The sequence below is a fragment of the Mixophyes fleayi genome, chromosome 2 (assembly GCF_038048845.1).
Source record: "Mixophyes fleayi isolate aMixFle1 chromosome 2, aMixFle1.hap1, whole genome shotgun sequence".
Taxonomy (NCBI): domain Eukaryota; kingdom Metazoa; phylum Chordata; class Amphibia; order Anura; family Limnodynastidae; genus Mixophyes; species Mixophyes fleayi.
Genome location: NC_134403.1, coordinates 196,918,987 through 196,941,960, shown reverse-complemented (window position 1 = coordinate 196,941,960; position 22,974 = coordinate 196,918,987). Strand labels below are relative to the sequence as shown.

The window sequence follows — 22,974 nt, the reverse complement described above, 5'->3', positions numbered from 1 at the left end:
ACTTTACCTATTTATTTTGCCCTAGTGATCAGATTAGATTTCATTTATTATTTATGAATTAATTGATTTTTAAAGAGATTTACCATTTTATATTTGGTTAAACCAATATATACTGTACACACACACAGAAGTCAATTTTATACATTTTTATTGATGTATATTTCATATCTGATTTTTGTATAGATACTTGTGGTATTTAGTCAGCACTGTATAATATATCTTTTTGATTTTCTATTGTAAGTGGGGACAGTAGCAAGGTTCTGTATTAGAGCTGTGACAATTAAAAACATTTCTTTAAATGGCAATCTAAAGCTCAGCGCTGGATTTACATATATACCGACTTTGTTTTCTACCAACATCACAAACAAAAAACTATGTTATCAAAATGACAACTGAACCATTTAATGCTATTGTATACTAATCATCATCAGCTATTTAATTTACAGATGCTAAACCTTACATAATTTATACAAATGGCTGGCAGTTAACTTAAAGTACAGGAGAGAATGTTGTTGTAATTAGATGAGTAAAATAGTTTATCTGCAAAAAAACATATATTACCAGCATACAAATATATGACAAAAAAATTCCTCTTAAGGGTGGTGTCAGATGGGCACTTTGAATGTTAGTTCATTCATAACGTCCAAATCACTGTGTCACATGTTTTGAGCACTTTGAACCCTAGCACTTTTGTAGCTGACTCGGCCCTAAATTGAGAATTGTTTGTGAATCCTCTAAATCATATGTATTCATCTTCAGCATAAGACATCTGACATATACAGGAGATAACAAGGGTGAACCTTTTACTATCAGGCACAGGCCTATATCATGACAGGACAAATGTGTTAGAAAATAATGTGAGATGCCTTAGACATTTTTCACTTCTGGTTTATATCCCTTTATATGGCATTGTCCTATGTTGTGTTCACTGGTTACTGAACATAGCTTTAAATAAGGAAAAATAGGGTTCAAAATATGTTTGACAGAAGTCATGCATTTTTATCCAGATGCATAAAAAAATATAATACATTTTCTAAAAAGTCCTTCAGGCTTTTGATAAAAGTATAATAAATGTTAATTTGTTCAACCACTGCTATTTTAGCTAAACTTAAGCTGCCTTCACCATCTGGGCAATGCCCTGCAGGGCAATGTGCCACAGGAGACTGTAACACTGGGCATTTGGATGGAATCACAGTAGAGATTGGAGGAAATCTGATTTTTGGTAAACAGTTAATTATTTAATTTTTAAATGAACATGTAAAAGTGGTGTATTCTAATGTTCAAATACATAGTCAAAGTTAGCTATTTTGCTTTTCAATGTTCATATCTGAAATGCCTGCTTGAATAAAAATTCATGGAAACTGTGCAAGATACCTGGTTGTATGAACACATGTTCAACAGACAGCATGGCTGCCACAGGAAGGAGAAGATCCTCACACCCGAGAGATGTTGCTTTAATCACAGCACAAGCCAGATTGGGAGATAATGGAAATTCAACGATGAATCGCCCCAGTTTTGTAACACTGCCGCTCCTTTTTTAAAAGAGAGACATGCACTTAAAATACACAGAGTTACATATATAGCGTTCTCATATCTTGGCAATCAACATGTAATCAAACCTTATTTAAGCCATGGACAATCATTTGGGGGAAAACTGTTTCAAGGTTTGGATAGCCATTAAATGTTTCTGATGTAAAAACTGACTGAGGTAATTAATAGGGTGAAAACTCCCAACACTTACAAATTTAGACATTACAGTAAACTGATGTCATAGGGTCCAGGTAGGGTCATTTTAATTAAAGGAGAATTGCCATGAGCCCTCTTAGGAATTTTGTCTTAATTGGAGAGCTTCTATCTCAGTCCTCTGGTGTCAAATGTAGGCAAGAGACCCCTTGTTTCAAGGAACAGAGTCTACTCTTTCAAATGTTAAGTTAAAACAGTCAGAAAAAAAGAGAAACAAGGGGGAGAGCGAGGGAGAGGGCAAGGGGAAAGAGGGCAAGTGGGTTAAAAGAGAAGTTATAGGGAGGGGAGGAGGATATTTAGATTTCTAACAGTTATGGAACACAAAAATTGAAGATAGCTGAAGATATTATATTGTTCATAACTTGAAACCATGTTAACAGCAGGATTTACTAGTTCATTCATTGACTTCTACAACATCTTCTTTCCATGAATATACAAAATTACATTATTTCTCTTTAAAGTCTTTTTAATGTTAGCACAGTTTAGTGCTGAAAGAAAAGGTTTAGTCATTGAATCCAGCACACATTAGATCTCTGAAGAACTTTTGCTTTTGAGAGTTCAATTTGAAAGTCTGGTGATAATATAGAACAATCAAAGTGATTCTGTACCACATTCAGTACTGTGAGAGCTTAATAAATAATAGATAGTAATCTCTCAACATTAATGATTGGCAATGAGTAACTAAAACAATGACTGCCCTTTTCACTTCCAACTATGCAGCTCCAGATAATCATTAGTTTTAATTGCTAACATTGCAATGTTATTCTTGATTTAGGTCACCAATATGGAGGCAATTTTGTTAGAGACTATGTTTATATTCATATCAGTGAAAGGCCTTATCTGTGTGGTGTTTGTATGTTCTCCCTGTGTTTGCGTGAGTTTTCTCCGGGCGCTCTGGTATCCTCCCACAATCGAAAAACATAATAGTAGGTTAATTGGCTGCTATCAAATTGACCCTAGTGTGTGTGTGTTTGTGTGTGTGTGTGTGTGTGTGTTAGGGAATTTTGACTGTGAGCTCTATTGGGGCAGGGACTGATGTGAGTGTGTTCTCTGTACAGCGCTGTGGAATCAGTGACGCCATATAAATAGCTGCTGATGATAATGAACTGTACCTACCATTAATCAAAACAGATATTAGGCTTAATCTGCTAGAATGCAAGGTTTTGACAATTTGGTGGTAGTCACTACACAGACTACTAAAACACCACCACCACATAGCACAACATCATAACAGCAAAACTGTGCATATCGATACACTATAAATGGCGACTGCAAGAAAAACAGACTTCTAATGATTGCGACGAATGAACATCCCGTCTGCCCAAAATGACGTCAGTTTTCAGGGCGACACTATGATTGTTGCTATTAAGGTGCTGATTTAAGGAGGCGCAGGCTGTAGAATGTAGAAGGCTTTGTAAAAAAAACATTCTACAGCCTGCGCCTCCTTAAATCAGTACCTAAATAGTAGCAATCATAGTGTCGGCCTGCATACTGACGTCATTTTGCCCGGACAGGATGTACATTCGTTGCTATTCTTTGAAGTCTGTTTTTCTTGCAGTTGCCATTAACACTGTGACGGTAACCACAGTTTCGCTATTATGATGTAAGCTCTATCTCTTGTCGGCATTTCACTCTCCGTGTAAGGTACCCAACCCGTTCTATGCGACATATGTAAACTTTAACAAGGTAAACTAGTTAAATTTAAGATTCTTAGAAGGATATTATTAATTTCCGGCGTTGTGGCGCGTAGACATCGTGCTGCTCATATTGCCGGCAATTATGGTAGGGATCTCTGCTCATTTTCCCACGCACCTCTGTGAGGTGCACGGAAAAATGAGCCGCTATTTCTGTCAAATCTCCAACCTTGAGGAGACTCATTGACGATCCGCCTTTAAAGACACTTTGCTTATGTCTTGTTATCTTTACTCTGGTTTTTGAGAGCTATTTCACAAATTGCAAATAACATTCTTATATCTAGCAAAAATGTAACTCTTGTTTCAGGCACATGGGGCTAGATTTACTAAGCTGCGGGTTTGAAAAAGTGGAGATGTTGCCTATAGCAACCAATCAGATTATAGCTGTCATTTTGTAGAATGTACTAAATAAATGAAAGCTAGAATCTGATTGGTTGCTATAGGCAACATCCCCACTTTTTCAAACCCGCAGCTTAGTAAATCTAGCTCATGGGGTTTTATAAGGGTGCCAGCCTTCTTAATCACCATTTTGGTAAATCAGGAGAACAATAAATGTTGTTTGGGTAAAAAAGTAAAAATACAAATACCATAAAATATGCTGATGTGAACATCAAATAGTGCCCCAATTATATTCAGGACAGGATGATTGATGAGTAATGATAGAAAAAAACTATTTGTAATATAAAGTAAAAAGATTGTAATAAATAAACAGAAATCTAAGAATTTAGAAAGACATTGGTAAAATAAATTATATACTGGAAACATGCATAAATGGTTGAAAAACAGATACAAAATATTTTTTAAACACATATGTACATTCAGTATCCACTTTATTAGGTACACCGTTCTTTTTTATAGGACCCTCAATACCCCCAGAACAGCCTGCATTTTTTGTTGCATGCATTCAACAAGGTGCTGGAAAAATTCCTTCTGGTCCATGTTCATGGGCAGGCTGGGCTGCGGGGACATCTGTCCCACGGGCCATTCCCATAGTGGGCTACCTTGGGCTGGGTCACTGGGCAAACTGCATTTTTTTCCCCTTATAATGTTCCTAATAGGCTGCTGAGTCCAGTCTTGCCCCCCGGGTTAAAATTTGCCAGTCCTCCCCTGTCCATGTTGACATGATATCATCACACACCTGTTGCGCATTCATGCGGGTAATCTCCCATTCCACCACAGCCTAAATATGTTCTGTAGGATTGAGATCTGGTGTCTGTGGAGGTCATATGTGTGCACTGAACTCATTATGAATCATGAAACCAGCTTGAGATGCCGTGTGCTTTTTGACATGGCACGTTATCCTGCTGCTAGTAGCAATCAGAAGATGGGCAGACTGTGGCCATAAAGGAATACACATTATCAACAACAATACTCAGGTAGGCTGTGTAATTTAAATGATGCTCAACTGGCAATAAGAGGCCTAAATGTCTGTCAAAAAAACATTCCCCACAACATAGGTCCACCAGCCTGCACCATTGACACAAGACAGAATGGATCCATGGATTTATGTTGTTTACACTAAATTCTATCCCCACCATCTTTATGTTGCAACAGAAATCAAGATTCTTTAACCCACGCAATGTTTTTCCAATCTTCAGCGGTCCACTTCTGGTGAGCCTGTGGCCACTGTAGCCTTGGTTTCCTGTTCTTAGCTTGCAGGAGTAGAACCCAGTATGGTCTTCTGTAGCTATAGCCCATCCACTTCAAAGTCCCACTTGCTGTTCATGCAGAGGTCCTCTTCTGCCTACCACTGTTGTAACACATGGTTATTTGAGTTACGATTATCTTCCTGTCCGCTTGAACCAGTCTAGCCTTTCTCCTCTGACCTCAAACTCACTTAGATCACATTTCTTAACTACGGTGTTTGGTGTGAACAGCAACTGAACATCTTGACCATGTCTGCATGTTTTTATGCGTTGAGTGGCTGCTACATAATTGGCTGATTAGACATTGGCCTTAAGAGCAGGTGTACAGGTTTACCTAATAAAGTGGCCACTGAGTATATATGCAACGTAAATTGTGGAAAATAAATATTGCAGCTGAATAATAAACATTAAAGGCCTGATTCAATAAGATAGCAAAGCAAAAAAAGAGTAACTTTGCACCTTGGCAAAACTATGTTGCATTGGGGTGGATGTAAATTTATAATTGGGGTAAAGCATGTCCTAGATCAACTTTAAATTTCAGTGTACAAGTAAAGCTATCAAGTATTTGTGTGCCACATGAAAAAAACAGCCAGTATTTTCCTTACGTGCAAAATAATAAATTCATTTGCACCCTTTGCATTGTAACATGGTTTGTCCAGAAGCAAATTTATTCCTATTTTTTTGCTTTGCTCTCCTTAATGAATCAGTCCCTGAGTGTGCTAAAACTTAAAATACATGTACTTGCTTTGTTCAGTCAAACTAGCTGTTTATGACACCTTTTTATATATTCTGTTTAATTGAAGTTGACAGGGCAATGTAGATGATAACTAACTGTGTCATGATGCCACCCGCCTATTTTACAGACATGCAAGGGTCCTTGCAGGAGAATTTTCCGCTCTATGAGAAGTCCAGAAAGTTTCCCCTAATTTGACAATTATGTTATTAACTCACCTCTTGATACCCATTAATTGCTCTACTCACAAGCATTCAAGTTAGAAGAGCTGCTGCATATGAAATACTCATGCTTTTCCCTTAGAACTGAATGTTACTTCTCAATCGGAATCAACATCATTAGATTTTATGAAACTGTATCTTCCTGTATTGAGACATCATGAGTGTTGCTCAGATTAGTGTGATGTATAATTCTGTTTTCATATGATTAATTATGCATTAGGTGATGAGAAGTACATGGAAAATTGTACCAACAAAATCACACAGAGGCATGCAAGTCTTAGTTTTCATTTAATGGGAAAAAAGAAGATTATTTTTACCTGTCAATGGCACTGCACTGATAGAGCTTCTTGAGCGCTTCTAAAATAAACCTTTCTTCTGGTGGATCCAAATATGGGAACCTGTGGGTAAAACTTGGGGTAAATATACCAAACTGCCAGTATCTGAAAATTAGAAAACATGTTGTCATGAAATGTTATAATTAATGATTGAGAGTAGTTAACTACTGTGGCTGGATCACTTGTAAATAACTTATGGTATAAATTTATTTAAAGGAAATAACGCAGGGCGCTTATTATATATAATTGCAAATGTACTTATTTTTGATATTGTGTGTATTTTGGTATAGGAAATGTCTTGTTTGGGGTTTTGTAACTTTGCTAGAGGAAATCTCCAATTAGGCATATGTGGGGAGGGAGTCTGTTTTGCTGATAGCAGGAAATGCTAACTAAGTCTTTTAATGTGAAGTGTCAAATGCCGTTACCTGTATCCTGGTTAAAGTGAAAGGAAATCTCTGATCAATGTGATTTAGGATATCACAGATTACTGCAAATTGTGTTAAGTATAAATTGCATTTAAATTCATGTTTGGGGAACATATTGTATCCCGATACTAAAAATAACTCAGACTTCAGGGGGCTGGCTTACCCCCTGCGAGACTGTGTCCAAAACTGTATAAAACAGCACTGGTTTGTGCTGAAAGGTAAAATTCATGTTTCTTCTGACCTCTTGATCACTGGTATCTTAAACCTGTATGAAAGCAAATAAACATCACTTGCTTCAAAGACCTGCTTGCAGGGCCGGACTGGCCATCGGGCACTTCTGGCAAATGCCAGAAGGGCCGATGGCACCGTGGGCCGGTCCGGCTACCTGCGATCACCACTGCTATAATTGAAAAAAAAAAATTGTACTTGCGGTGGAGCCGTCATGACGTCACACGTCATGACGGCTCTGTGGGCTGGGCCGCGCTTCAGGTTTGCGGCCGCGCGGTGTAACGTCAGAACGTTATGCGCGGCCGCGTAGGACTGGATCAGACGGCGCACAGATTCCCGGAGGCTGCAGAGGCTGCTGAGAGGTAAGTATACTACTTTTTAACAGGGAAATGGGTGCAAGGAGGGGGAAGAGGACCCGATAATATGTGAAGGGGGGAGGGGGAGTGGGGCTGAAAATGTGTGCAGGGGAGGGAAGAGGGGCTGAAAGAATAGCACACGGAAAACAGGAAAAGGGGGGAGAGAATGGCACACAGAAAAAGGTGAAACGGGGGGGGGAGGGGGGGTAGGATGGCACACAGAAAAGTGAGGATGCCACACGAGGGGAGGGGAGGGGGGGGGTGCTGTATATTCCTACTGGATATTTATATAACCTCACATTTTATGCAAATATACTTTAGTGTTGTTAATGTTTACTCTGTGGTATAATATAATTTGGGGGCACTATTGTAGCATAATATGATTTGGGGCTATTAATTGAAAGTGGGCTGTTTGGGAAAAAAATAACGTCTATTTTTTAAATGTGAATAGGAATTATTTAATGGCATTGATGGTTGGGGGAAATAGGTATATTTCTTAAACGTAAATGCGATTTAATTTCTTGCTGGGGTTGTTTGGAGGAAGGTATATAGGTTTATTTAGTAAACGTGAATACTACAATTTTAATACTGAGGCTGGAGGGAGGCCTAATTATAAAACATGGGTTGCATTGATTAAACACCAGGGCTGGTTTGAGGTTTCTAAATTACATGTACCCATTTTTTTTCCAAATAGGGCCTCCAACATTCGAGGATCCAGACAAACAGCAACTAAAGACACCAGCAGCCACAGGTGGTGTAAGTGACAAGAACACTGGTGGGGAAGTCCCGAATTTTGGTGACACTCTCGTCTAGTGATATTTGATCCGACTACAAGGACAGTTGGGAGGTAAGTCCCACTTCACACTGTACTGCTTGTGAAGGCAAAGCTGCGGGCACCTAACAGTATTGCACACAGTATTGCTTGTGTATTTGTCTAACATTGTGTCTAATATGATAACCATGTTACATAATAGGGGCCCCCTGTCTTAAATACCCCAGGCCCCCCGAGCGATAATCCAGCTCTGGTTAGCAGGAGAAATCTGATAGTTGCTCCCAGTCTCTGGATAGGACACAGCCTGCAGAGCAAGCCGAGGAGCTCTAAGTCTCACAAGATTTGGTAATCTCCTGAGACAAAGAGCTTCCCTGCTCACACTACAGGAAGTTCACACCCGTAAGCAGCACCAGAAACATAGATAAGTACAGTGGGCTGGGGATGTCATAATGTGCCTGGGGGGATAGTGTGATGTGGCTGGGAGGGCATGATAAATGTAATGTTTTATTATAATGTATGTATCAATGCCCCATGTTGGCCACACCCACAACACGATGTGGCCACGCCCTTTTCGGCACCGCCGCTGCGCGGCGGTACACTATTTCTTTTCTTCTGGACCTGAGGTGGGCCTGTGTACTTTAAATGCCAGGGCTGATTTTTATTCCCAGTCCGGCCCTGCCTGCTTGACAACTTCTTCCACGCTGAAATTCCTGTGACCTACAGATTAGACCCAACTCTAATCCATTCCCGGCTGTACTGAGGTTTGCGGTACCACCGCTCTGCCCACTATCCAGCAGCTCCGGCCAGTGTGATAGGCCAGAGGAGATCCATCCACAGCAACCCTGATCTATAGGAAGAGGTCACGGGTACCAGCCCACGTACACCAACAAGGGCGTACCCTAGCAGCGACTGCTACCCAGAAGGAACGCGGTTCTGGATGCCATGTAGGAGTCCAGTGGTGGCAGCATATGTAAGCCCATCCTACTGGGTCTAGAGGAAGCATTTGAGATAACGAAAGGGAACGGTGGCAAAGTAAGCCCAGCTGGTTCCCAGCAACAACAGAGAGGCATAGGTGATCCATTCTGTCAGAACTACTTAATAACAAAAGGTATTTTTGAACTCAATTACTAGTCCATTGTCATATATCTACAATCAGGTTCAGAATGATTTTTGTCCACTCTACCAAAGTGAATTACATTATATTGTGTACTTTTTAATTTTATTTTAAGGTAAATATGCTTTTCTTTCAGCAACCTATTGAGAGGAATAACAAATCTCTTCATTGTGCTATATACATGAAAAACATAGATAAGGTTCTGCTGAAGGTTACTTGTCATGCAGTTAGTGTCATCTCATTAATTTACAACTAGCTTTGATAACTTCCTTCTCTGCAAGATAGTGATAACAAATTTGTGTAAGTAATAAAACTTTAAAGGACATTCAAAATCTCTAGAAGCTAGGACTGGATACGAAACCTACTACTGAAAAAAAACATAATTCAGGTAAGACCCCGAGTACTTCTGATTAACCAACTTGGACTACAATGGAGGGAATAGCACCATGATTCTCCAAGTCTCTAGCCCCTGAAACTTGAGAAAAAGAACACTTGGATTGATTGACCTCTCCATAATGTGTTTACAATTGCAGGAATATTTTTCAGTTATGAAAATGCTAAAAATGCAGAGTAAGGTACAATTATAAATTCTCTCAGATATTTACTACTTTGACTTAAAAACAGACCAAATTAGTACATCATCCAATCATACTTTAATAACTACTTGCCTTGTGATGGGGGGAGGGGGGGGGAGATAGTGCTCCTTAGTAATAGCTGGCTGGACCTTCTGTTCAAGGAGAACCAGCAAGGGAGATGCTGGGTACGCAATGTGCACATGCAGCGAACTGATGACCCAGAAGAGCCCTCTGCCTCTTCCTGGAGGGTGTGGACAGAGCATTGTTGCAAGAGCTCCTGTTAGCGGTGGGAAGAAGTCTTCTGGGAAGCAGTAAGTCACTGCAACGGGTCGAGGAACATCCTTTTAAGGGTAGTTTTCCAGCCAGGGGCTGTTTTTGGAGCAGCTACCCTGCTGAACTGAACCTGAGTTGAGGGAGAAAGGTTACCTGCAGCTCCTCTTATTATCAGCACTTCCTCCTTGGTATTTTGTTTTTTCCATAAAGTATAAAAAGCTTGCCAGAGGGGCTACTATCTATGTTGTATCTCAAACGATATGTAAATTCTGTAAAATGTTGAGATTTGTACTGTTTGATGCTATTGATACCTATTGATATGTACTGCCTCCCTCTTTCCCCCTCCTCCTTGCCCCCCCCCATTTCTCCCTTGTAAATTACAATGTATGTTTTTTCTGTACCCTGTAATTAAAAGGAAAAACTTTAATAAAATCATTATTGAAAATTTAAAAAGCTTGCCAGAGCATGATGTTTTGCTAAAAGGGCTCCTTTCCTCTTTTCCCCTGTTGTTTATTAAACAAAAGCACTTACAACTTTGTGACTTAGCTTAATTTATAGCTATTTTTTGTGAGTGTGTGTGTTTGCTTGTAGTTTGGTTCCTCCCTAATATTTCTGAAAAAGGGACTGGTTCCAAGACTTAGGGGTAAATTTATCAAACTGCAGGTTTGAAAAAGTGGAGATGTTGCCTTTAGCAACCAATCAGATTCTAGTTATCAATTATTTAGTACATTTTACAAAATTAATCTAGTTACTATATCTGAATCTGGTTACTATAGGCAACATCTCCATTCTTTCAAACCTGCAGCTTGATAAATTTACTCATAAGGCTCTTAAGTCAGTTATTTATTTCATCCGTTGTAGATGCCAAGCAAAATTGTCAAGTGGACATCAGGAACCAGATGCCTGATGTACATCTTGCGTAGCCCTGGACTGTGCGTGTCTGCCTGGGATGGCTGCTGCTGAGACTCAAACGACTTGGGCAAAGTCATTGGCACAGTCAACCACTGAGCTAACTTGCATTTCGGTGCATTATAAGAAAGTGAGTGTGTTTCCCTCGGTCAGACCTAGTAGAGCTTCTGATAAAGAACAGTCTTACCATGGTAGTACTTCTCAGTTGCCTGGGGCAGGGACACCTATTGAACCACATTGGCTTTAATCATTAGAAAGGTCGGGCTAAGGCCCCTTTAAAAGACAAATCCCTTCTCAGATTCTTAGAGGAAGTCTGACTCAGAATTCTCTTCGCAAGAGGAAGGTAAGTTACCGGGGAATTCAGATTATGAGGATCCATTTAGTTTTGATGAAGAGTCAGCTAGGAAGTAGAAGATCTAGTTTAGGCTGTTCACCAAACTCTACGCATGGAGGATGCAGAGGAAGAAGCGTTCAGTTTCTTTTCCTTCCTCCTCTCATTTATTGTTGGAGAAACCTTGGGTTAAATCAAACAAGAATATGTCTGTTTTCCTCCGCTGGGAAAGGACAATTTAAGAAGGGAGGTTCCACCCAAGATTGATATACCAGTGGCCTGGTAATCTAGATATACTACTATTCTGGTTACAGGGTCTGCCTGCCTGAAAGATAGTACAGACCATAAGTGTGAAGGCATTTTAAAATTTATTTATGTGGTGGCAGTGGCAGGTCCAAGACCTTCTTTAGCCTCTGCGTAGGTCAGTAAGACCATTGAGAATAGGTCAGAACAGGTAATTTAGGGCCTTCATTTTGGTACACCAGTCTCTGATAATATATCTATAAAGGACCATATTAGAGAGGCATGTGAGTACATAGCCAACACATGTTAGCAAGGGATAACCCAGCTCCCTGGTCCTCGCTGGTACCAAAACGTCTGAGACTTTTAACATCAGGATGTGACATATTCTCTAAACTTGGACTTTAAATGCAATTTATACTTAACAAAACTTACACCAAATCTGTGATTTCACATCACTCTAAGGCACAGGATGACTGTCTAACAACCCCCCTCCTGTACATTCAGGCTAAAATGACGTGTTGGTCACTGAGATGAAAGGTCTAATCAACTTAATTAGCATGCAGTTAACCTGCCTTTAGAAGTTACAAAGCAAAAAAACAAATCATCTCCCCTGGCATACTGTCTCAGAAATCAATACATTTCCTATACAGAAATACAACACAATATAAAAAATCAGTACATTTGCAATTATATACAGCGATGCACTGCACCCCTAAATAAAATAAAGATCTACAATATGTTATTTTTACGTGATCCAGCACAGATTTCCTCAGGTCTGTGATCAATTCTATGAAGCCAGGCGAATTCCTAGCCTCGCTGGATATAAAAGACGCTTACCTCCATATCAAAATTTGGAAGTTGCCAAAATCTGTTTCCATTCAGAGCTTTACCCTTCAGGCTGGCACATGGCTCCCAGGGTATTCACCAACATTATGGCTGTCCATCTCAGACTAAAGGGTATTACAGCGATTCCTTATTTAGACAATTTCTTCAAAACCATCTACAGACCACAGCAGATTTGTTAGAGGCTCACAGATGGATCATAAATTACAAGAAGTCCAGTTTGATCCCATCCCGGATGGTGTCCTGGGTCTTCTTTTCGACACTCAGCTTCAGAGAATGTTTCTTTTTCAGGCAAAGTTGTTATCCATTCAGAGGCTGGTAAGACTGTTTCCGAGTCACAGAAAGCCATCTGTTCTTCTGTGCAGGAGATTGGTAGGAAAGATGGTTTCCTCTGTTTATGGTACTGATGTATGCTCATTTCCATTCCAGGATTTTTTAGAGCGAACTCCTGAGGAAGTGGTCGAGATGAAACTTGCATTTGCCAGCCAGTTTATGAAACAGTCACTAGAGTCACGTCTGTCCCTTTTCTGGCAGCTCAGGGAAGATCATCTGAGCAGTGGACGTCCTTTTTGCATCTGGGACTGGACCATTGTAATGAAGGATGCCAGCTGCCAGGTTAGAGTGCAGTGACGCTTCATCTACAGCTGCAATAAATGTATTAGAGCTCAAGGAAAATTTGGAGGCAGATTTTCTAAGCACAAATACAGTTCTCCCAAGAGAACGGTCCAGAGGTCTTCAAACAGATCTTAAAAAATGGAGACGACCGGATCGATATGATGCCTCACGCTTCAATCACAAAGTAAAGAGGTTTTGCTCAAGGAACAGAGACCCTCAGGCAATCCTGGTGGATGTTCTGTCATGGGATTTCTATTTAATATACCTTTCCTCCAATAGCCATGCTGCTTCGTGTTCTCAGGAAAGAAAGAGCTCCAGTGATCTTGGTGGCACCAGATTTGTCACAAAGAACTTGGTATGGAGACATCCTATGGATGGCAGCCGAGCCGGGATGGCAACTTCCACTAAGAGGGGATCTTCTCACTCCGGGTCCCTTTGTACACCACAATTTAGTTTGACTCAGTTTGATGGCATGACTGTTGAAGCCATCATTTTAAGGGTCATCGGGTTCTCTGAAAGAGTAATCCAGACTATGTTAAGAGCTAGAAAGGCTTCTTATGCCTTAAATTATCATACAGTTTGCAAGACCTATTTGCTATGGTGTGAACATAGAGGATTCCAAAAGTTCAGTTTTCAGTTGGTTCCATCTTCTATCTTTCCCCACAATGGTTTAGACAATGGGCTCTAAGGACCAGGTGTCTGCTCTGTCTATTTTCAGAAAATATACAGAGCAGACAGCGAATATATTCCAGAGGTGCAGTTTTTTTACAGATGGCTCTTAAACTCCAGCCGCATTTTGCTTGTCTTATAGAACCTTGAGATCTTAATCTGGTTCTATCGTTTTTGCAACAACATACTTTTGAACCTTTAGATTAATTTAAATATCTTACCTGGAAGACTGTTTTTCTCCTTGCAATTTCTTCAGCATGAAGGGTTTTAGAGCTGGGGGCTCTGTCAATTAAGTCTCCTTTTCTAATCTTTCATGAGGATAGGGCAGTGCTACGAACTGTCGTGTCCATCTGGCCGAAGGTGGTTTCAGGGATTCATTTTAACCAGGGAATTGTCATTCCTCCTTTTCAACAAGAATATTCGGTAGATAATCAGAATTCTTGTTTTCTTCTGGATGTAGTCAGATCGCTTAGGATACATGTAGCTAGAACGGCTTTTTTTGTTTTCCAAAAACAGATTCTTTCCTAGCCCTTTATGACAGCCAGAAGACTGGTTGGCCAGCAATTAAGCAGATCAATGCCAGATGGATAAGAATGACAATCCGCCAGGCTTACACCTATGAATGTAAACTGGTGCCGGGAAATTTTTCTGCTGATTCGACCAGAGCAGCTATGTCGGGCAGCAACCTGGTCTTCTGTCCATACTTTTACTAAATTCTATTGTTTCAACATTTCTGCATCCAGGGATGCTAGTTTCGGTAGGAAAATTTTGCGCACAGTGGTATCTAAGCATGACCTCCCTTAAAGGCAGCTTTGTAACGTCCCTATAGTGAAGTAGGGTCACCAAGATGACATGATAGAGTAAACAGGATCTTTTGTACTTACGTTAAATTCATTTCTATGATGTCATCTGGGGGACACTTAACCCTTAAGTTACTGTTATTTTTTTTGTTATTTGATATCATTATTTTGCTTTCTCTGGGCTTTGTTAGTTATAAAATGATGATTGCCGGCAGGCAGAGGGGCTATATAACGGGGAGGAAACCTTCTTTTTTAAAATTAACTCCTAAGTGCCCAGCTCTTTTTTGCTATTTTGCAATGGAATGCATAAAATGGGTAGGAATCATATGGGTAGACCATGTTTAAAAATAGACAACCTAATGCATCATATGAGGGCACCCCTGTGTTTACTGAAGCTAGGATGTCGGAGATCTGAGCATTAAGACCCCCTCCCCACACATCTCTAGGCTTATTAATACTTTCTGTAGTATTGGGTTGATTGAAAGAGGGGTCTACCAACATTGTTTCTTGAAGCCAGGGGAGCATTACAAAACCCCTCACACATCCTGGGCTTCCTAATGTTTTCTGCACTGTATTTTATTATTGTCTGGTGATCACATTAGATTGTGCTTGCAACACAAAATTAAATGTCAATTGGATTCTGTTAGTGATATACAGTGTCGGTATGTGTGGAAATAACTGTCACTGAGTGAGCAGTTTTAGTTTTAACAGCTAGTCAACAGGATGAAGTGAGGGCAAATGGCATCTAGATTACCTCTTATGTTCTATTAGTCCATGGGAAGAGACAATGAAAATAAAAAAAAGTTGATTTGGCACTTCCTCCACTTACTAGCACTTAAATCATCAGGTTTCACAGAAGAACACAAGGCTACTCTACCTTATGATTGGCTAGTTGAAGTGGACTAGACCATTATTTACTCAGGGACACTATGCTGCCAGGTTGGCTTGATTAAAACCTGGTTATTGCATTATAACTACTTTTCTTTAACAGACATCAATTTATAAAGCAGTTATACAAATAGATGATGAGAATTTCATCTAACATGTATATAGAGTGAACTTGATTGTGCAGATGGACAATATGAAAACAATACAATAAAGTAATTTCCAGGTACAAATCTTAAAAACTTGAGACTATCCCTGAAATTTAGAGATAGATGACAACTATGAACTAATCTTATTCAACCCAAATGTATTTTTATAAGTGTACATTGCCTTGTGTGACCATACTCTCACATTTATATGCCAACAATCTATTGTTTAGGAATTCATTTTTAATATTTATAGTATTTTCATATCTATACCAAACATTATTTACCATTTTATCACCTTTCTATGCCCCGAACGGGTAGGGAGGTAGGAGCCCCAGGCCCACACCTCTCCCCAAGATTGGAATATAGAGCCCACAAGGGTCTACCCCACTCCATCAATCAATGAAGACATAACACAAACAAGTGCAGTGAGTGACAAAAACAAATAGGAGAAACGGAAATAAATAGGGGCAATGACATTACTGCCCCAGTCTTCGGCTTGGAGTATACAAATGTTCCTGCACAGGCCGAGGCAAAATAACAGAATGCAGCAAATAGAATGGAGGAAGTAGTATGTGCCATACAAATGGGTACACATGTCAATGTGATTTTCTGGCACATCCAGGTCACCACTTTGGGGGCACGTAATACTCCCCAGGTTTTCCTGCTGCTGGACTCTTGGCCAGATGAAAATGTAATCTGTCCATGAGTAGAGAGATTAGTGGTCACTACTACTACAGATACTATATACATGATGTTAGACAAAATGCTAAGAAGTAAAGTAAAAGTGAGATATTTCATATTGTATTAACGTTTACTGTGTAACCGAGTGCAAGCTATTGTTCTATGTTATCAGCCATTTCAGGCTGGGAAGAGGCTGGCTGCAGTATCATTCAACAGAATAACTGGACAGGGAGTCTGGTGTGTAGGAAAATATCTCCCTCCACAATCACAACTTTATCTCAAATATTCTCATTGATAAGCTCTGAGACTTTCACATGTCTTTGTGAGTGTTACTAATAGTATAGTTCTCTTATATAACTTGAATTGAAGACTTAAAACAGTCAATAGTTAATTCATGTAATTTGACCATTTTAGACTTCAGATGCACTGATGTACTGATATGTTCTTTAATCTTATAGGAAGTCTTCTTTCTGCCAGTAAAAAGCTTTATGCTTATATCTGAACAGAAGTTAGGAGCCAGCAATTTTGTAACTTAAACAATGGTAATTAACAGTGTAATACATAAGAAAGTATTGATCAAAATATTATGACCAACACATTGTACAACAAGTTACAATAGCCTGTGACCATAAAATGATTGTTCCACCACAAAAGTAATTACATGCTAACCTGTGGGCCCCCCACAAAAGCACATTACACACTACCTGTGATGTGGCTCAGAGATTAGTACTTTTGCCTCACAGCGCTGGGGTCATGAGCTTGATTCCCGGACAGGGCTTTATCTGTGTGGAGTTTGTGGCTTTCTTCCAGTTTCCTCCTACACTCCAAAATCATACTAGTAGGTTAATTGGCTGCGTAACATACGTGTGTGTGTGTGTGTGTGTGTAATTCTCTGTACAACGCAGAGCTGTGTGTGTGTGTGTGTGTGTGTAATTCTCTGTACAGTGCAGAGCTGTGTGTGTGTGTGTAATTCTCTGTACAGTGCAGAGCTGTGTGTGTGTGTGTAATTCTCTGTACAGTGCAGAGCTGTGTGTGTGTGTGTGTGTGTGTGTGTGTATGTGTGTATGTAATTCTCTGTACAGCGCAAAGCTGTGTGTGTGTGTAATTCTCTGTACAGCGCCGAGCTATATAAATAAATGATGATTACTATGCAACAGACATTGTGCCCAAAATATGATTACACCAGCCTGTGCTCCCACTGAATAGTTCCCCACCACACCTGCCGGGAACCATTATAAGCAGTTCCCAGCACTTAGTATTTCCACACTGATTCTTCAGTGTTGCAGACCCTTATTACTATTAATGAGATCCACTCTCAGTCTTACAGGACAAGACCAGTAATGATGTCACCAGAGTTTCCTGTATCAGCAGCTCTGCCTACTATAATATTATACTATAATATTAATAACAGTACAGAAAGCAGTGCAATATTATGTCACTTCCATTTTATTTTCAAATTAGCATACTACTGTGGTATAAATAGTAAAGTCACACAATAACCTTCTTAATCTAAAACAAGGGTGACAAACTAAAAAACAGCACAAATCTAGGTAATGCAATTAAAGAAGCTCTGGATTACCTGATTACGTCATTTACCTCCAGGCATTTAAGGGTCAGAATGACAGATGTTAGGCTGGTTCGCTTAATCTCAGGGATCATGTGGTCCAGCATGCATTTATCCCAAAATTCTTCACTGTAAATCCGGTGACATTTCCCAGAAGCCGTCCTGCCAGCTCTTCCTGCTCTCTGCACTGCTTCACTTCTTAAGCAAGGGAAATTAAAACAAGGGTTGATATAGAAAGCCACTTAATTAGAAAAAGAAAAAGAAGAAACGATTACAAGATTAGCTTTTTCACTGTAACTTACTTTGAAATAGGGACAATTTCCAAAACATCTAGTCCAGCTCTGGGATTATGGTTTAACTGTTTCACAAACCCACTGTCTACAATATACCTGAAAAATAAAACATTGAAAAACATATTATATTATTGAGTAGAATGTTTGCATATCGTTGAAAATGTGTGGATAAAAGTCTAAACATTTTTTTTTTATTCCAATCTTTACTATCATTTTTTTTCATAAGGCACAACAAAATACCACAGTGCCATACAGTGGAGAAATGGAGCATAGCACATAAAATGTAGAGGTCACTACTCATTGTTCTATGCTTTGAAATAACCAAAGTTTAAATTCCGAGTTGGAGTAATAGAAAATCTGCACACTGTAATATTTAGTATATACCTTATCCCTTCAATTGTCACAGAGGTTGCTGCAATATTTGTGGCTACAATACACTTTCTGATTCCTGTTGGAGGAGGAAGAAAAATTCTTTTCTGCTGACCTGCAAAACATAGGAGATGATAGTAAGGGCCTGAAATACATATCCTGCTCTGATATTATGTGCACTCCATTAACAAACACTGAAATTCTACCAAAGGATGTGATGCCAGATCGTGTCACCGAAGAAGATGTGGCCAACTTAAGGCAGGTTTATATTGTGAGATGCTAGGCTACAGTAGGAAAGTTGTATTGCATACTGTTCCAGAATGTATTTTGGATTAATAGTTATTTACGGTATATAAACAGCTTCATATTATTTAAAACCTAAAATGTTTATTAAATGACAATGATGACTACAATACAATACTCAGGGTTGCTTTCAAATAACAACAATTAAAAGCACTTAGTTTGGATAAGTTTTCCCTTAAATGTATAAAATATATATAGAATATAAATCAGATTTTGAACTCTATAATTAGCAAAAACAACAACAAAAATAGCACTCTCTAATTACCTGTTGGCATGGAACCATACAACGGCAAGATAAGCAGGCCTTCCACAGAAGAGTCAAACACATCATGCGGATAGTCTATCAATTCAGCTTTTTGAAACAGTACACTGCAGGCCTTCTCAATCTCTGACTGGCCTGTAATAAAGCAAAATAGTTTAAAAAAGATATACATGTTTTGTAGCAATCTTACTGACTTTTAAAGTTTCTGTTAAAGCAGACTTATTTATGCAAGAACAGATTGAATGTTATGTAGCTCAACAAACCTTCTTAGTTGAAAATCAATTGCATTTTTTAACAGCACAGTCCTCTGATCAATAACTTTCCACAGCAAACTCAGAAATTAAACAATAATGACAGACTCCAACAAACTACTGAGCAAACAATTTTAATTTTTCAAACATATAATTGTGTGATCCTTGTAGTCTGGTGAGTACTTCTTACCAGTGAGAAAAACAAGAATATCCCCAGCAGGTTCATTTAAATGTATCTGTAGTGTGACTTTCACAGTCTGAAAAAAAGAAAAAAAACACATAATAAAGCTTAGATGGTCATATAGGATCACAAAATCTATTTTCCCATTTTAATTGTACAGGATGAGAAATTTTAAATTTTGCACAACACGTTATTTAATATGACAGCTCCATACAGCAAATAGGTACGGTCCCCCAGGCCACACCCTCCCAGGAACCTTCCCAATGCTGCTCATTTTCCCTGTAGCACCAAGTGCTTTACACATCAACCAAGGCTCTATAAATTAACTACATGGAAACAGATGTACTGTGAGCTATAGACAGGCTGAGTAACCAGTGCTGAGAGTTGGCTCTCAGTTTCAGGTAACAGGGGAGATGCTAGTAGGGAAGAGCTCAGATCTTATTTCCTGTATGCCAATTTTGTTAATTTTTATTTTTTGACACAGGGCACTGTGCATGGAGTGTTGGGTTTCATTAAAAATATAGGATTAGTCCATACTGCCTTCTTTCGGAAACTTGTTTCCGGGAGAGGGGCGTGACTGGAGGGCGGGAGGGGGCAGGGCGCGGCCAAACGCATCATTTTGGCCCCGCCCCCACGATTCACCGCAAATCGTGTCATTTTGGCACGCAGTATCGGGATGCGGGAGATTTGTCAGCTCTCCCGGGAGTCCATAAGACTGACCCGAATTTCGGTAGTCTCCCGGAAATTCCAGGAGAGTTGGCAACTATGGATTAGTCCCGATCTCTGCCAGCTCTGAGCGCTTGCCGAGGAAAAATGGTCATGCATGACAAGACACACACCCTGAAAATGTGGCCTCTCCACCCATTCACCGCATTACAATAACATCACTCTGCAAAATCTCCTCTCTGCACTATTTGGAATGGAATCCCTTCTCACTACCCGACTGCTCCCTTCACCAACCTCTGCTCTTGTGCAAATATGTCCATCTTGTTCTGAAACCCTACGTACCCCAGTGGAAATCATGGTTTACAGACATAGAGGCTGTTTCAATCATTATTTATACAGTATGTGTTCCCCTGGTCAACACAAGTTAGGTGAGAAAATTAAGCCTAGTCCAAGTTTGCTGTGAATATGTTTTCCAAGCTTGATGGATATCCAGTGTGTAAGGAACAAGACAAATGCACAGAAATGCAACTGATCAGTATCACACATTACAGATGATCCCATTGCTGCTCCTCATTACATTATATGAGCACGGATTAATATAAACACTCAGGACAGCATGTAAATTGGACAGGCTAGGCCGGCGGTTCCCAAACTGTGCGCCGCGGCTCCCAAGGGTGCCGCGGCGCTGTCTCAGGGGTGCCGCGGGCCAGCCATAAAAAAATCAAACAGAAACACTTACCAATCCGCGCGGTGCCGGGACCCAGCATCCTCCTCTCTCACGCAGCAGCTCTCACGCAGCAGCTGACTGCTGCGTGAGAGAGGAGGATGCTGGGTCCCGGCGCCGCGCGGATTGGTAAGTGTTTCTGTTTGATTTTTTTATAGCTGGCGCACGGCAGAGGGGTCAAAGTGAGAGAGTGCAGAGGAGCGTGACAGGAGGGGACAGAGCAGAGTGACAGTGTGACAGGAGGGGACAGAGCAGAGTGACAGCGTGACAGGAGGGGACAGAGCAGAGTGACAGCATGACAGGAGGGGACAGAGGAGAGTGACAGCGTGACAGGAGGGGACAGAGCAGAGTGATAGCATGACAGGAGGTTACAGAGCAGAGTGACAGCTTGACAGGAGGGGAAAGAGGAGAGGGACAGCTTGACAGGAGGGGGACAGAGGAGAGGGACAGCGTGCCAGGAGGGGGACAGAGGAGAGGGACAGCGTGACAGGAGGGGGACAGAGGAGAGTGACAGCGTGACAGGAGGAGGACAGAGGAGAGGGACAGCGTGACAGGAGGAGGACAGAGGAGAGGGACAGCGTGACAGGAGGGGGACAGAGGAGAGTGACAGCGTGGCAGAGGAGCTGGGACAGAGGGCAGAGGAGCTGGGACAGCGTGACAGAGGGAAGAGGAGGGGGACAGCGTGACAGGAGGGGGACAGAGGAGAGTGACAGGAGAGGGACAGCGTGACAGGAGGGGGACAGCATGGCAGAGGAGCTGTGACAGAGGGCAGAGGAGCTGGGACAGTGTGAGAGGGGCAGTGGAGGGGGACAGCGTGACAGAGGGCAGAGGAGGGGGACAGTGGGCAGAGGAGGAGGACAGCGTGAGAGGGGCAGTGGAGGGACATCGTGACAGGAGGGAGACAGCGTGACAGAGGGCAGAGGAGGGGGGACAGCGTGACAGAGGGCAGAGGAGGGGGGACAGCGTGACAGGAGGGGACAGAGCAGAGTGACAGCGTGACAGGAGGGGACAGAGCAGAGTGACAGCGTGACAGGAGGGGACAGAGCAGAGTGACAGCGTGACAGGAGGGGACAGAGCAGAGTGACAGCGTGACAGGAGGGGACAGAGGAGAGTGACAGCGTGACAGGAGGTTACAGAGCAGAGTGACAGCTTGACAGGAGGGGAAAGAGGAGAGGGACAGCGTGACAGGAGAGGGACAGAGGAGAGGGACAGCGTGACAGGAGGGGGACAGAGGAGAGGGACAGCGTGACAGGAGGGGGACAGAGGAGAGTGACAGCGTGACAGGAGGAGGACAGAGGAGAGGGACAGCGTGACAGGAGGAGGACAGAGGAGAGGGACAGCGTGACAGGAGGGGGACAGAGGAGAGTGACAGCGTGGCAGAGGAGCTGGGACAGAGGGTAGAGGAAGGCGACAGAGGGCAGAGGAGGGGGACAGCGTGACAGGAGGGGACAGAGGAGAGTGACAGCGTGACAGGAGGAGGACAGAGGAGAGGGACAGCGTGACAGGAGGGGGACAGAGGAGAGGGACAGCGTGGCAGAGGAGCTGGGACAGAGGGCAGAGGAGCTGGGACAGCGTGACAGAGGGAAGAGGAGGGGGACAGCGTGACAGGAGGGGGACAGAGGAGAGTGACAGGAGAGGGACAGCGTGACAGGAGGGGGACAGCATGGCAGAGGAGCTGTGACAGAGGGCAGAGGAGCTGGGACAGTGTGAGAGGGGCAGTGGAGGGGGACAGCGTGACAGAGGGCAGAAGAGGGGGACAGTGGGCAGAGGAGGAGGACAGCGTGAGAGGGGCAGTGGAGGGACATCGTGACAGGAGGGAGACAGCGTGACAGAGGGCAGAGGAGGGGGGACAGCGTGACAGAGGGCAGAGGAGGGGGGACAGCGTGACAGAGGGCAGAGGAGGGAGACAGCGTGACAGAGGGCAGAGGAGGGGGGACAGCGTGACAGAGGGCAGAGGAGGGGGGACAGCGTGACAGAGGGCAGAGGAGGGGGGACAGCGTGACAGAGGGCAGAGGGGGCAGCGTGACAGAGGGCAGAGTGTCTGGATGCAGAGGGGGCATTTTTGCATACAACTAAATAAGCATTTCTGTCCTGACCTAAATACTTATTACAATTTTTTGA

General features: G+C 41.8%; 1 protein-coding gene across 1 annotated transcript in view; it reads right to left on the bottom strand.

Annotated features, from left to right (window-relative positions):
* DHX40 (DEAH-box helicase 40) overlaps positions 1–22,974 on the bottom strand; it is a 90,747-nt gene that overhangs the window by 43,920 nt on the left and 23,853 nt on the right. The window contains exons 6-12 of the mRNA XM_075195291.1: positions 19,473–19,539; positions 19,035–19,166; positions 18,482–18,581; positions 18,107–18,193; positions 17,820–18,002; positions 6,355–6,435; positions 1,375–1,532 (exon numbers count right to left, since the gene is read on the bottom strand). Of these exons, the coding sequence (XP_075051392.1) occupies positions 1,375–1,532; positions 6,355–6,435; positions 17,820–18,002; positions 18,107–18,193; positions 18,482–18,581; positions 19,035–19,166; positions 19,473–19,539 (808 nt within the window). The remainder of the gene's footprint in view (positions 1–1,374; positions 1,533–6,354; positions 6,436–17,819; positions 18,003–18,106; positions 18,194–18,481; positions 18,582–19,034; positions 19,167–19,472; positions 19,540–22,974) is intronic.